Below are 15,485 nucleotides of genomic sequence, written 5' to 3'. Positions count from 1 at the left end.
AAATACACAGCTGGTTTGCTGACCTCATTACAGCTGTATTATAGGTGCCATAAGAAAATAGTTCTACACACAACAGGTTTTAAAGGGCAAAGAAAACATAGATAACTGTAGTATAATACAGACCATACATTAACACCATATTGATTATACATTATTAATATTTAATTTAATGTTGTAAAAAAAGTAGTTCATTTCCTTGAAGGGGTTTATTTTACATAAAATTTATATTTTAAGATTGTATCTAAAAACATACTTGTCATTGATTTTGTCAGGGATCCTAGTCAACTTATAGTGAAAAAAAATTCACAATTCAGCTGATCATTCAGAATCAAAAACTCCAAAGAGCTTCGTAATAAGCTGAATAACTGACTCTGGATCAGTGGCGAGGTCAGTAATCTCAAAGTTGACAGATGTTTGTGCAATAGTGTGGTCCTCTATTCTGTGCCTCTATCCAATAATATTAAAGGCTAATGTAATGAAATGAAAGACAAGAAATCCCATGCAGGGACTCAAAATGCTCAATTTTTTTGGACATTTACAAGAACCATTTGAACACAGCAATTCAGCAAAATACAAGAGGCTTTCCAAAGATAAATGTGTCCGTGTAGGACAAATGAATTCGGTAGAATGAATCAGACTTCCAGAAATCTAGTTCTAAATCTAGACTTCTAGTTTAGAAATCGGTTTGGAACAAAACCATTCACTAGAATCAATCACTCTTTCTAAAGCTAATTTATGACAAAAGAAGGAGCAGCATTTGAGATGAATCGATTCACTACAAAACTGAGCAATGCTACACGCGAGCAAGCACAACAGTGTGGTTGTTCACCTCCATTCTTTTGGCTGTAGTAATAAATAATAAGTAATAAAAATGTGACATTTAAGAGCAAAATTACACTTTACAGACTATAAATACACAACATGTATGTATACATGGTTATTTTGCAGTTTTATTTCCACATTATTGGAAACTTTGATTGACTAAATGGACCGGACAGCAATCTGGTTTGGCCAGAACTACCCGGGCCCTTATGTGGCCTCTGGACAACTGGACTGATTGGACAGTTGCAAAAAAATTATTTACAACCACGGTGTAAATATTACCACCTAAGGTCATAACTTTTCAACTTTTTCAATAATGGAGTCAATTATTCCCTACATACGCATATGTATGTTTGTCAACCTGGAGATTCCTGTGTTTGCCGTTGATGGTGATGGGCAGTAATGCTGAGGCCAGGTTCCATTCTCCAGACACTTCAACCTTCTCTCCATCTATCTCCACCTAAACCAACAAACACATATGGGAGGAGTTAGACGGAGCACAACAAAAATCTGTGTTATAATTGAGTTACTATGTGTGAGAGAGAGGAAAAAGCCTGAGCTGATCTGTTTGAAAGAAACAGTGAGACAAAGAAATCAAAATGTAAGTTTCTGAACTCATGTAAGGTCAGTCAGTAGTTTCTGCACCCAAATCCACCTGATGCCTGTTAGGGGGGGTGGGGGGTTTCATGTTAGTCTTTTCTTTAAACCAGTGTCTCTGGTCAAACTGATTACCCTCAGCCCTCAAACACTTGTCTAAACAACAGTTCTGAATAATCCGTTACATTCCCAAACCAGGCTGGGACACTGGAACCTCCAGGGCCCTCTCAGGAGCAGGGGGTCCAGTTTGATGTGCAGTTCTGGGAGAGAAACACACATCCAGCCCTCAGCTCTAAGAGAGAGAGAGAGAGGGGTCCAGAGAGATCAGGTGAGGCCCCTGAACCCCAGAGGCTGCTTTTATCCCTGACTGAAGGGCCACAGGTGTCTAAACACACAGTTAGTGAGTGACGTCTCAGGGAACGTGTGAGAGCTGCCGCTCTGTGAGGGTCTTTCAGTAACAGAATAGGAAGACTAAAGATCCACTGTAGATCCTAAAGTGATTTAGACTCAAGATGAGGGATTGATTTCAACGCAAATACCAGCACAAAGAAGATGGGTGCTGGTGAGGGAGCAAAAGCGCTCACTAGGAGTACTATATCAGACGCAGACCATACCTTCTCACAGAAATCATCTGGATAAGCTGGCTGAGTTATGACTTAATGAGGACAATATTTGTTGAAATGGTGTGAAATCTGACATCTTTGCTTATTGGAATCACAAAAGTTTGTAAAGCCACAGAAAAATTCCTTGGTTTGACAAAGACAAGACAAGAAAAGAAAGCTTGTAAAACAAATAAAAAACACAGATGAAACATAATATAGTGGCCATTCATCTAGGGTGCTTCTCGATCTATGGTCCGATACCAGTGTTGGGCAAGTTACTCTAAAAATGTAATCCATTTACTTATTATTGATTGCTCCTTTTAAAAGTAATCACATTACTCTTCGGATTAGTTTATTTCAAAGGTAATTAGTAACTAGTTACATTACAAGTTAATCTACCTTTTTCTCAGTGAAATTTATGAAATCCCAGCATAAATATTTGTTATTAAAGCATCAACATTCACAGAACAGTTATTTTTAACTAAAGCAAGCGGCTGCTGCGTGCATGGTTTGGCATGACAGAATGCCAGCAAAGAGCGCTGCATTTATAATCTCTAAAAGACATCTCAGTTCATCGCAATCAATGTAACGCGGCAGTAACGTACAGTCATGCCCAAAAATATGAACATTATGAAATAAATGTCAGAAAACCTTTTTTATCAAACAGCACCTACATCACCACATGTTGTTTAGGAGTGTTTCAAGAAAAATTCTCCTAGCTCATCCAAAAACAAACTCCAGCATATTCATTTATCAGACACGACTGGAACTTCAAATGGGACTGGCTTCTATGTTCAGATGAAACAAAAAAAAATTAGCTTTTTAGCAGCAAACACTCAAGATGGGTTTGGTGAAAACAGGGATAAAAAGTACCACATGTATACAATGAAATATACTGCTTATTTTTTATGTTGTGGGCCTATATTTCTGCTGGAGGTCCTGGACATCTTGTTTAGATACACTGCATCTTTGATTCTATCAAATACCAACAGATAAAAATCAAAAAGTGACTGACTCTGTTAGAAATCTTAGAATGGACCATGTTTGGATTATCCAACCATACAATAATCCAAACACAAACCTCAAAAACACAAATGGGTCACTGGGCACAAAACCAAACATCTGCTACGGCCATTGCGGTCCTCTGACCTGAACACTATAGAAAATGAGAGGAATGAACTGAAGAGGAGAAGCACCAACATGGAGATGGGAATCTAAAGGGTCTGGAGTGATTCTGGATGAAGGAATAGTCTCTGATCCCTTGCCAGGTGTTCTCTAACCTCATCAGGCATTATGGGAGAAAATTGAGAGCTGTTAAACTGGCAAATGGAGGTTTAAAAAATAATTCAATAAAAGTGTGTCCTTAATTGTGGACAATGTGCATTAGAGAAAAACATTTATTTCATAATGATATTCCCTTCATTTTAAAATCTTATTATCCAATGAAAAGTTTGATTTTTGCGAATTTTTTAAAATAAAAGATCAAATGGATTAACAATGACGATTAATTTTCACAGCCTTCTTTGATCATATTTACCAAGGGTGTCCATATTTTTGGGCATGACTGTATATAGAGACCTCAGCTTGTAACTTTACTCTAATTACTGTTTTGAAAATTATAACACATTAAATTCCTCCGTTACTAAAAAAGTCATAAAATTACAGTATTGAGTAATGCATTACTGCCCAACACTTGGACAGGATCCTGAATCGTCCACGACCGCACACAGGAAAAGTGCACTACTTAATGTATGAAGTCTTGCACAACAGCTCCTAACTCAGATGTGACATGAGATATAATATTTTGAACAATTTCACTCACCGTAAAGTCGTTTCCAGACCGAGACACACCTAGCATGTGAACGCCTTTATCAAGCTCCACACACAACTCCCACTGTCTGCTCTCTGCAGGAACAATGGACACCCTGGAACACACACACAGAGACACCGAATGTTACTCATTTGTCATAACGGGTGCTTCAAATACACTGTCTTTCTCTCCATTTAAGTAGATCACAAATCTCTCACTGTAACCATTTTCAGCTATAAAGTTTCTTTCCTCTACACATGAACTAAACCCAAACCCGCACACACACACACACACACACACACACACCACCTGGTTTCTGGCTGTTTGACTGACAGCTAGGAGACCTAAAGTAAATGTATTAGGAGGAATGCAGTGTTTTTCCACTGTGGTGGGCTGCATTCACTACAAAGAGAAAGTCCACCCCCCACCAATAACTTTTGGAACACATAAAAAAAAAGAGAAAAGAAAGAGACTGAGAAGGGGAAAACTGGAGAGATGTTTAGACAGATGGCCTCTCTGCATCTTTTCTTTTATTTAAATTTTAATGTAAATTGGTGGCCATTTTCAGATGAAGAATAATTATAACTAGTTTCACTGGCTGAGTCTGAGGGGTACATTAACAACCAATTAATTAACAATTTAAGAACAAAAAAAGAAGAGTTACATTAAATGCATTAAATACAACTTCTGTTTTTGTGGTTATACTTTCAAAGCAGTTTGATAGGTGCGTACACTAAATGTTTATTCGCTTCAACTGTATTCAAACTGTTTGTATGTACATTAGGAGGTTATTGTCTTAACCTTGTATTTAGCCTGGTATATTGTGTTAATGATTGGAGAAATAATAGATGGATTTACACAGCAATATAAGGAGAAGTATGGAACATGGTGGCCCTGAAGCATAAGCTTTCTTTTACAAACACACAGAGAGATACCGGACTGATGCAGATATTCAGTACTTTGTCTGAAAGTTTTAAGGAGAGAAGATCCTGTTGGATTATTCATTATCACGCATTATTATCGGTCCCTATGAACAAATAAACTCATCTACATCTTTGATGGCCTGACGATGAGTAAATGTTCAGCAAACGTTCATTTTTGGGTGAACTATTCCTTTAATCTGTGGATCTGTGTCTCACCTCAGATCTCCCAGAAACTTCTGAGATCGAAGCTGTGCTGCTACATAAATAGCCGCAGCCGTAGCCATCAGCTCCCGTCTCTCTCTTGCTGTTAACATGTGACCTTTGAACCCATCAGGATACACCTCAGGGAGAAACTTAGTGCTGATATCACCAGACACAAACCGAGGGTGGACAATGATCTCTCTCAGTAGAGGAATGTTATGGGTCACACCTGTGGGAATGAGAAAACTGGACATTAAAGGAATGTTGTGCTTTTGTGCTATTTTGGCACTTACAAATTTCTGCCTACTTATGGAATTTACCTCTGATGACATAATTATCGAGTGCTTCTTCCATTTTCTTCAGAGCTTCTTCACGTGTTTTACCGTATGTGACCAGCTAGTCGACGTCAACAATAATAAATCAGACTAGTCTGACAGTTGAAAAGAAATGAGACTGTAAAGATGGTCTTGGGTTACTATTCTATTACCTTAGAAATCATGGGATCATAGTAGATACTAATGTCACTTCCTTCTTGAATTCCACTGTCCACTCGAACCTTCAAAAGAACAGCTAAATTACAATAATCATCAAAAATCGAATTCCCAAAAAACGTGATGCATGAACTGGCCTGCATAAAGAGCTTTTGCAGTATGTCTTTTTTTCATTTGCCTTTTCCACAAAAAGCGTTTTTCATAAACTAATCTTTAAGGCAAAATTCAGCGGGACACAAAACTATTAATAACCACTGAACACATCACACAATGTTATCTTTTTTGCCTTTAAATGAAAGAATAATTTGTAAATATCCTCAGTGATGTTTGCGTTCTTTAGGCATTTAAACCTCATCCGTGTGTGTCTGTGGATGTGTGTTTCTGAAATCGAAACATTTCGCTCATCCTGTCCTGAGCTGCTTCCGGAAACCAATGATCTTTCATTGAAGAGGACGTGTCTTCTTGTTCTTCTTGTTTTGATTGATGTGGGAATCTCACACACAAACACATTTACTCTCACTTGAACACACATAATTATGTAGAGTAAAGAGGACTGGAGGCATTTTTTTTCCCTTTGTCCTTAAATCGCAAATAAATAAATAAATTATCTGTCATTTTGGATCACCCTTACAGACATATTTGAAATATTATGGTTACAAAGAGTATTTAATATAACAATTATTTTATTATAATAACAATAATAATCATATATATAAAAGAAAAAAAAAATATATATATAAATATATATATATATATATATATTTATAGAGAGAGGGAGGTAATATATATATATATAAACAGATCGGTGTACTAACATTGGGCAAATTGAGTGGCTCCTGGTACTGTGACAGCCGGCCGATGGAGGGGAGACCAAATGATTTGTACGGATCCTGAACAAGAGAGAGATAAAGAGAGGAAATATTAACTCTCAAATAAAGCACTGGAAACAAGAGGTCAAGTGTCTGTCCTTAAAGTTTATGTCTTCACTCAGTTCAAACTGTGGCTCAGTTAAACAGAGTTAGGATGGCCTGTGTGGTTTCTCTCCTCTTTGGCGCGAATACATTTACATTTAATCATTTAGCAGACGCTTTTATCCAAAGCGACTTACAAATGAGAACAATAGAAGCAAACAGACCAACAAGAGAACAACAACAGTATACAAGTGCCATGACAAGTCTCAGTTAGTCTAGTACAGAACATATATATGAAAGACAAGAAAAGAAATAAACACTTCTGCCATCCAGACTGGGTCATGTGGGCACATTTTAAAATGAAGAGATGAGACACAAGACCCACAGTGTGCTGGAGTCAGTTCACTGAATATAGATAAATTCAATATTCTCATCATCTGATTAGGTGTTATTTAGGCTTATTAAAATGTCTGCCTATAATTATCCTGAGCACACAGAAGACAGGTTGTTAGACACGAATCAAGGTCCAGGATTAAGCAGAGCTGTTTAAGGAGTGAAAATGCTGTGCATCTCACTTAATCTTTTTTAAAACCATTAAGCTGAACTTTAAAGCATTCAATGTCATTTCACGGCGGGATAATTCATCATCATGAAAACAAATCCTTTAATAGGACAAGACCTACTCAAGAAATAAATTAAATATACAAAAATAAAAATATTAGGGCAAATATGTCAATAAAATTTCCAGATCATCTGCTTTCCCCACAAAAAAAAGACAAAAATGGCTGAACTTTAATTGTCATGAAATTCATACACATGAAGTCAATGAATTCGATCACTTATGGAAAACATGTATTTTGTCCTTATTTATTCTAGGCTGAAATGTAACCTGGGGGTATTTTCTTTACAGAATTCATCAGATGTAGTCACAGAATCAATGATAGTGAAATCAGATCTTGTCATACCTCGAAACCAACATCCTGTAGTAGTGTATATTCCTGTTGTAGTAAAATGTATATTTTGCACTAGCACAAAAATATAAGTAACGTTCTAGAAACAGTGAAGCATATAATGTACATTATATATATATATATGTATACGTACATATATACATACATACATATTATAATATATTATATATATATATAATATATTATATATATATATATTTTTTTTTTTTTTTTTTTTTTTTTTTTGCCCAGGACTTTGTGTGCACTACTGTTCAAGCGTTTTGGATCGGTAAGAATTAATGCACATCAAGGCTGTGTCTGGTTGATCAAAAGTACAGAAAAAAACAGTAATATTGTGAAATTACTATTACAACTTCAAATAACTGTTGAATAAATGTGAATATATTTTAACATATAATTTATTCCTGTGATACAAAGCTGATTTTTCAGCAGCCATTACTGCAGTCAGTGTCACATGATCCTTCAGAAATCATTTAAGATTTGCTGCTCAAGAAAAATTTCTTATCATCAATGTGGAAAACAGTCGTGTTGCTTCATATTTTGTGGAAACTGTGATACTTAAAAAAAACAAGACATTTTATAATGATTTATTATTCATATATTTGTTAAAAATAGCATTTATTTGAAATTGATATCTTTTGTAAAATTTTAAAATGTATTTTCTGTCTCTTTTAATCAATTTTTGCTAAATAAAAGCATTAATATCTTACTGACCCAAACTTTTGAATGGGAAAGTATATTTAAATATACCATCCCATTCAACATTTTGATTGTATTTATTTTATATATATAATTTTCTATATTATTTTATACAATTATATAGTTTTTCAAAATAAATTTAATTATATAAATCACAAATGATAAACGTACAAAATTGCTAAAATTATATTTTGTACAATAACCCAATCAACAGTATATACAGTATACACATGTATATTATTTGCCCAGCATTTTGAAATGTTGGCCCAAGACTGCTTTGAGAAATACTAAGAACTTTAGTAACTGATTGTTTGATTGTTTGTTGTTTTACCTCAGCATAGACTCTGCTCTCGATGGCCCAGCCATTTATGGGTATGTCAGACTGTTTTTGCTGGAGTTTGTAGCCCTTTGCGATGCGGATCATCTGCTGCACCAGATCCAGTCCTGTGATACACTCAGTGATAGGATGCTCCACCTGAGAGAGAAAAAACAAACTCACTAACATCATATGACATGAGCAACTGTCTACAAACGTAACTTTAAATGCTAAAAATAGCAAGTAGCAAAAATTGGAATCTATCATCAGAATTAAAAGGCTACCATTTACCTCCCACCAAACACACTCAAACACAACATAGGTGTTTAAGAGAATCTTGCTAACTGGACAGCACCGCTAACAACTAGTCACTAACTATTAAACTAAATATTAAATCCTTTTCCTGCCCAAGCAACCCTTCCTCATTCTGCGTGTTTTCCTCTGGAGGTCCACACTAATGAGCTTTATAGACACTTTGATGTCTTGTGGCTCTGGGTTCAAGTCAGGTGGCAAGTGAAAGGATGATGAAGATCGACGTACTAACTAACAACAGAGTGTATGTGCTCGGACACTTTCAGCAGTGGTGCTCATGCACGGACATGAGTTCAAGTCATCTCCCCAAGCAGTCATCCTCTGTTGTGTTCTTCTTTACGTGTCATGTAATCAGTTTGAGATCATCTAATTGTGATCATTGATGTTGCATTAATTAGGTTAGGTCTGCATGTATGTTCTTTAAACACATGATGTCATCACACATTAAATCAGTAGTTCCCAACTAGGGCCCACTCCCTTACAAGGAGACTGCAGGATCAATTATATATAAAATTGAATACAATTATTATTGTTATTATTATTATAGTCGTGGCCTAATGGTAAGAGAGCTTGACTCCTAACCCTAGGGTTGTGTTTTCGAGTCTCCGGGGGAGGCGGGGCAATACCACAACTTAGGTGCCCTTGAGCAAGGCATCGAACCCCCAATTGCTCCCCGGGTGCCGCAGGATAAATGGCTGCCCACAGCTCCGGGTGTGTGTTCACGGTGTGTGTGTGCACTTTGGATGGGTTAAATGCAGAGCACGAATTCCGAGTATGGGTCACCATACTTGGCTGTATGTCACATCACTCATAATCTAACTACAATCTAAATTATTACAAAAACCAAGATGTAAACTATACTTCTTTCTATCATTTTTTGTTTTTATGCAGATCTTTGAACTTTAATTATATTTTCATACATCTGTATGTGTTATTTTATCATTGAGATACTATCATAGTTTTAATTAATACTTCGTTAAAACTAAATTAAAATGAGAAAAGTTGCCTTGGAAACCAGCTGACTGAAAAGTTTTTATAATTTATTTCAGTTAACATTCATTTTATTTCAAATACTTTATTCAGTAATTTTCTGTTTACTTTTATAACCCTGATCTGTACTCCCAGTTTCTGTTGATAAAAAAAAGCCTGATCAACCAGTTTTGTCATAATTACATTGGGGGCCTTGATATTTAATGACAGCATGAGCACAATTCTTAATTATGGAAGACTTTCTACAAAGAGTTTCTGGATCTTATAACTGCCAAAATAAGGGGTTTGTTTACTTTTTTCCTCATTTTAAGAGTTTTTTTCTGTGTGTTCTTTCAGTGTCAGAGTTGTTAATGTACTTAAACCTAATATATAATTGACCTTCATTTTTAATTTAATTCTACCTGAAATGCAAGTGTATGATTGCATGAATAAAAACTCTCTTAAGGAGAGTCTAAGAGTACAGTTTTCTAATGGTCAGAGCAGACAACGCTGTTAACAGTTCTCATGAAGGCTGTCTGCCTTGTCGTTTATGAGCAGCTCAAACAAATTGCACAGCAAATGTAAGGCTACAGTACAAAAGTGTTAAATATGTTAAAGATCCCTCTCTCTCTCTTTCACAATCACATTATTAATTCCATAAACAAAGAAAAATTGATATTAAAGGGGGGTACAATGGTGTTTTGTGTATTCAGAGCTGTTCACAGTGTTAAAGAGATGGTTCTCTTACGAGAGCTCTCTCGTACTGCGTCTTAGCTAAGACGCTACGGGAAAAGTCTCTTTTCACGAAATACTGAAGCAAAAAATTATCCTTAATTTTGTATTTTTGTAAAGCGCATTTGCAGCATTACACAGCCATAGGCGAGACGGCTCGTCCGCTCATTGGCTTGTTCTGCGGCAAATGCACAGCCTATCGAGCGCGGGCTGATGCAACATCAGACCAATAAGGGCGCTTCGCGCCCTTCTTGTCACTTCCTGCCGAAACGGGTGTGGCCCAACCTATAAAAGGAGCTCGAAAAGGCTGACTCACCTGATTTTTCATCTCTTCAGCGAAGCTCACGCATCGCTGGATCACGAAGGAAGCAAGCGCCGTCTGAGAAGCATATCAGCGGGATGAGCCATTCTGAAGCTGCTGGCCTTCGCCACCTTCCACTGCCGTTCCTGCTGCGCTGTCCGGCGCCTATATCCTTTCAATTCTGTTATATCCAACTGTTCTTTTTGTGTGTGTGTGTGTGTGTGTTCGCCTTGCGACACACACTCGTAAAAGAGCTTGCGTCTTTTTTAAGATGCCTTCCTGCTGCTCGTCAGAGCCCCACTCAGCGAAGGAGACCGGTACGTCATCTGTGTCTCCTGCCTGGGTGAAGATCATCCAGCGCTCGCGCTCGCTGACGGCGGATGCCCTCACTGCGAGCTGTTGCCATGGTGACTGAGGACTCGCCTGGCCTTTTTCTCTGATCCTGCATTCTCCGCTGCGCTGAGGCACCGTGAAAGGGCCGCGTCGGGGGAAGAGGACACGCGCTCTCTGCTAGCTTCAGGCAGTGAGGGCTGGGCGAGCTCCGAGGATCTTGCGCCTTCTGCTCAGAAGCCCAGCAGACGAGCTGACATCGAGAAGGAGCCGGGGCGAGTCTCGGCCGCGATTGGTCTGCACCAGCGCCCCCCCTCTCGTTCCCGGCTGGATGGTATTTTCCTTTCGGATGAGCGTACTTCTCAAAGCCCGCCTCATTTCTTCCTGAGCTTCACGAAGAGGTGGCGAAGGCTTGGAACGCTCCATATTCAGCGCGAACTCGTTCGTCTGTCTCACTAGCATTCTCCACACTGGATGATGCTAAAAACAGGAACTACCAGTCACTTCCGCCGGTGGAACAGGCGATAGCGACGCACCTTTGTCTGCCCTCTGCTGGACGGCGGCAAAATCGGTGTTGCCATCTAAAGCCTGCTGTGTGACGCTGCATCTGCACTACTCACGATGGCTGCTTCATCGAAGCGCAGGTGTACGAGTTCCGCTGTGGCCGAGCTCTCACCCTGTTTCAGTTCCAGGAATTGTGACTGTCTCAGCGTTTTCTGCAACGCGCAAGCCTGCACAGTTGCCCGCTTGCCTGCACACAAAAGCCGTTATCACAACAGCTTCAGCAACGCAGCTCGAGACCCCCGTTCTCGCTCTACCGGCCGTCGCCCCGCGCCGCGGGGACCGCGGCAGAGGATTACGGTGAGGCCGGGAGCCCCGAAGCCATCCTAGGAAAGCCATCTATGCCTGCTGCATGACGCTGCATCTGCACTACACACGATGGCTGCTTCATCGAAGTGCCGGTGTACGAGTTCCGCTGTGGCCGGGCTCTCACCTAAGCGCGCCGCTGTTTCAGTTCCAGGGATTGTGACTGTTTCAGCGTCTTTTGCAATGCGCAAGCCTGTACGGTTGCCCGCTTGCCTGCACACAAAAACCGTTATCACGGCTACCCAGATATTTCCCAAAAAAGGTGTAATTTCTGGTGTCCCGGCCACGGCCGATGGTGCTATAAATGTAGTGACGATGCCCACTGGTCAGTGCCCATCTCCACATATAAGCACAGCCCTTCACACAGGGCTCGCGCCCATAAAAGCGACTCAAGTCGATCACGCGCACTACATAGTAAACGTGCCCACTCCTCAGTGCCCACATACATTATGTCACACACGGCGCGTGGTTTCTGTAAAAGCGAAACCCATGCACGTACGCTCTGCCCAGGCAGACAGCGAGTCGAAAGTGGTAAATGTGCACGCTTGCAGCCCACAGTTACTCCCGAGTCCAACGGGACCCGCTCAGCCCTCCCCCAATCGGTTAAGCACCGGGATGGGGTCAAGGACGAGCGATCTGCCCACTGTGATCAGCGCGCTCCCCGCCTCAAATGCCACAGGCGTAACGCCCATGGTGCAGCGCACTCAAGCGCCGACGTTGCCCAGTCAACAGAGCGCGCTTCGCATCCAGCCTTTAGCCATTCATGCAGATGCATGGTCAGCGCTTCCAGGGGTTTCGGATTGGGTGCTAGGCATTATAAAGAGAGGCTACTGGCTACAGTTTTTTTCGACGCCCTCCGCGCTTTTTAGCGCGCGTCGAAACTACGGTCTAAACAGAAGTAGCACACATACTTCGGGCCGAAATATCAAAACTGTTGAGCAAAGGGGCTGTAGAGCCTGTGTCTCGAGCTCAAAGCGAGGGGGGGCTGTACAGCAGATACTTTCTGGTGCCCAAGGGAGACGGGGGTCTCAGGCCCATACTGGATCTAATACAGCTGAACAAGGCATTGATGAAACGCAGTTTCAGAATGCTTACGACCAGGAAGCTCCTCGCGCAGATTCGCAGAGGGGACTGGTTCATGTCAATAGATCTGAAGGACGCGTTTTTTTAAATACAGATAGCGTCAAACCACAGGCGATATTTGAGATTCGCCTTCGAGGGCCAGGCATACCAGTTTACAGTCCTGCCGTTCGGCTTGTCCGGGCTCCTCGTACGTTTACGAGGTGCATGGAAGCAGCGCTCGCTCCTCTTAGACTCAGAGGTGTGCGAGTGCTGAATTATTTGGACGACTGGCTGATTCTGGCTCGATCACGAGCGGAGCTCGTGGAGCACAGGGCCGTTTTACTCGATCACCTCGAGAAGCTCGGTCTCAGTGTCAATTGGGCGAAGAGTTCGCTGAACCCCAGTCAGACGATTCTGTTTTTGGGTATAGTTCTGAACTCGTGTTCCATGACACCACAGCGCGCGTTGGGCATTCAGCGCGCAGCGAGTTCTTTCCGCTGCGGCGCGACCATTTCGCTCAAACACTGTCAGAAGGTGCTGGGCCTCATGGCCTCAGCATCTCCGGTTCTGCAGCTGGGCCTGCTCCGCATGCGCCCCCTGCAGCTCTGGCTGAAGGCGCGGGTGCCGCGCAGAGCATGGGTGTCTGGCCGACTGCGTCTCAAGGTCAATCAGAGCTGTGTCACAGCCCTGAAACCCTGGACAGCAAACGGCTGGTACCAAGAAGATGGTGTCGACGGATGCCTCCACTTTGGGATGGGAAGCGCTGCTTGAGGGCAGACCGTCCTTTGGCCTGTGGTCAGAACGGGAAAAGCTCCATCATATCAACTGTCTGGAAATGCTGGCAGTGGAGAATGCGCTGATGCGCTTTTGTCCCCAAATCAAGGACCATTACGTCTTAGTCCGTTCGGACAACATGTCTGTGGTGTCCTACATAAATCGCCAGGGCGGTCTCGGGTCCCGAAACCTGTACAGGCTGGCGGAACGCCTCCTGGTTTGGGCTCAGCGCCACGTGCGTTTGCTGAGGGCAGTGCATGTGCCTGGGCTACAGAATCTGGGTCCAGACAGGCTGTCCAGAGGCAATGTTCCTACGGGCGAATGGTCTCTACACCCACAAACAGTCTGGCTGTTGTGGGAGAGATTTGGCAGGGCGGAGGTGGACCTCTTCGCGTCCCACGAAAACGCTCACTGCCCCGCGTTCTTTTCCAAGAACGAAAGCGCGCTGTCACGGAAATGGCCGTGCTGCCCGCTTTATGCTTTCCCTCTCGTCTCCCTCCTTCCGCAGGTGATAGAACGGGTGAGAGAAACGAGATGTTCAATACTGCTTGTAGCACCTCTTTGGAAGAACCAACCATGGTTCCCAGATTTGATGCAGTTAGCAGATGTCGCCCCGTCGCCAGTACCGTTGAGGAGGGACCTCATCTCGCAGGCCAGGGGCTCGATTTGGCACCCTCAACCGGAGTTGTGGTCCCTCCATGTGTGGGCGCTCAACGGTTACCCGCTGATCTCGCAGTGGGAGTGCTAAATACCATCACTCAGGCTAGAGCTCCGTCGACACGACGTCTGTATGCCTTGAAGTGGTCGGTGTTCTCCATCTGGTGCACAGCTCGAGGATGTTCACCCCTTAGTTGTGAGGTGACGGAGGTTCTCTCCTTCCTACAGGAGTTGTTGGATAAGGGCAGAGCCCCATCCACGCTCAAAGTTTATGTGGCGGCCATCGCAGCGTTTTCTGAAACAGCGCTCTGTCAGTCAATAGGAAGGAATGATTTGGTCATCCGGTTCCTTAGAGGAGCTAGGAGGCTGAATCCTCCCAGACCTCCATCAGTCCCTATGTGGGACCTCGCGGCGGTTTTGGAGGCCATGAAGGGTCCCCCCTTTTGAGCCTATCCAATCAGCTAGCCTTCAGCATCTGTCGTTCAAGACAGTATTCTTGTTGGCTCTCGCTTCAGTGAAGGGTGTGGGTGATCTGCAGTCGTGAGCCAGTCGTGCTTGGAGTTTGGGCCTAATGACTCAAAGGTCATACTCAAACCTAGGCACGGTTATGTGCCGAAATCCCTCAACATGCCGTTTCGGGCTCAGGTTATTGCCCTGTCTGCCCTGCTGGTGTCAGGAGAGGATGGAGACTCGAGTCTTCTTTGCCCTGTCAGGGTTTTAAGAGCTTATGTGTCTCGCTCTGCTGCCTTTCGACAGACTGAGCAGCTGTTTGTCTCGTCCGGTGGACATTCCAAGGGAATGGCTGTTTCGAGACAGACTCTATCCAGATGGATAGTTGACGCTATAGCGTTAGCTTACGCTTACAGGGGCCTTCAGTGCCCGCTGGGCGTTAGAGCACACTCCACAAGGGGCGTCGCCTCGTCGTGGGCGTGGTCTACTGGGATCTCCTTGCAGGATACATGTATGGCGGCAGGTTGGGCCTTGCCGTCTACATTTATCAGGTTCTATAACCTGGAGGTTCCCGCCTTGCAAGCAAGGCTGCTGTCGGTATAGTCGAATCAGAGCCCTGAAGGGAACTCGGAGTTCGTGAGCGTTATGCGCTGCCGACTGTTATATGGGCAGTATTGCGTAAGACCCG

General features: G+C 42.4%; 1 protein-coding gene across 1 annotated transcript in view; it reads right to left on the bottom strand.

Annotated features, from left to right (window-relative positions):
• The window catches only part of LOC132142495 (propionyl-CoA carboxylase alpha chain, mitochondrial-like), a 73,726-nt gene that overhangs the window by 9,482 nt on the left and 48,759 nt on the right, over positions 1 to 15,485 (bottom strand). The window contains exons 13-19 of the mRNA XM_059552407.1: positions 8,359 to 8,502; positions 6,262 to 6,336; positions 5,443 to 5,511; positions 5,276 to 5,351; positions 4,971 to 5,184; positions 3,844 to 3,946; positions 1,184 to 1,282 (exon numbers count right to left, since the gene is read on the bottom strand). Of these exons, the coding sequence (XP_059408390.1) occupies positions 1,184 to 1,282; positions 3,844 to 3,946; positions 4,971 to 5,184; positions 5,276 to 5,351; positions 5,443 to 5,511; positions 6,262 to 6,336; positions 8,359 to 8,502 (780 nt within the window). The remainder of the gene's footprint in view (positions 1 to 1,183; positions 1,283 to 3,843; positions 3,947 to 4,970; positions 5,185 to 5,275; positions 5,352 to 5,442; positions 5,512 to 6,261; positions 6,337 to 8,358; positions 8,503 to 15,485) is intronic.

The sequence above is a fragment of the Carassius carassius genome, chromosome 6 (assembly GCF_963082965.1).
Source record: "Carassius carassius chromosome 6, fCarCar2.1, whole genome shotgun sequence".
Lineage (NCBI taxonomy): Eukaryota > Metazoa > Chordata > Actinopteri > Cypriniformes > Cyprinidae > Carassius > Carassius carassius.
The sequence above is the reverse complement of the archived record's forward strand: the minus strand, read 5'-3'. Positions and strand labels throughout refer to the sequence as shown.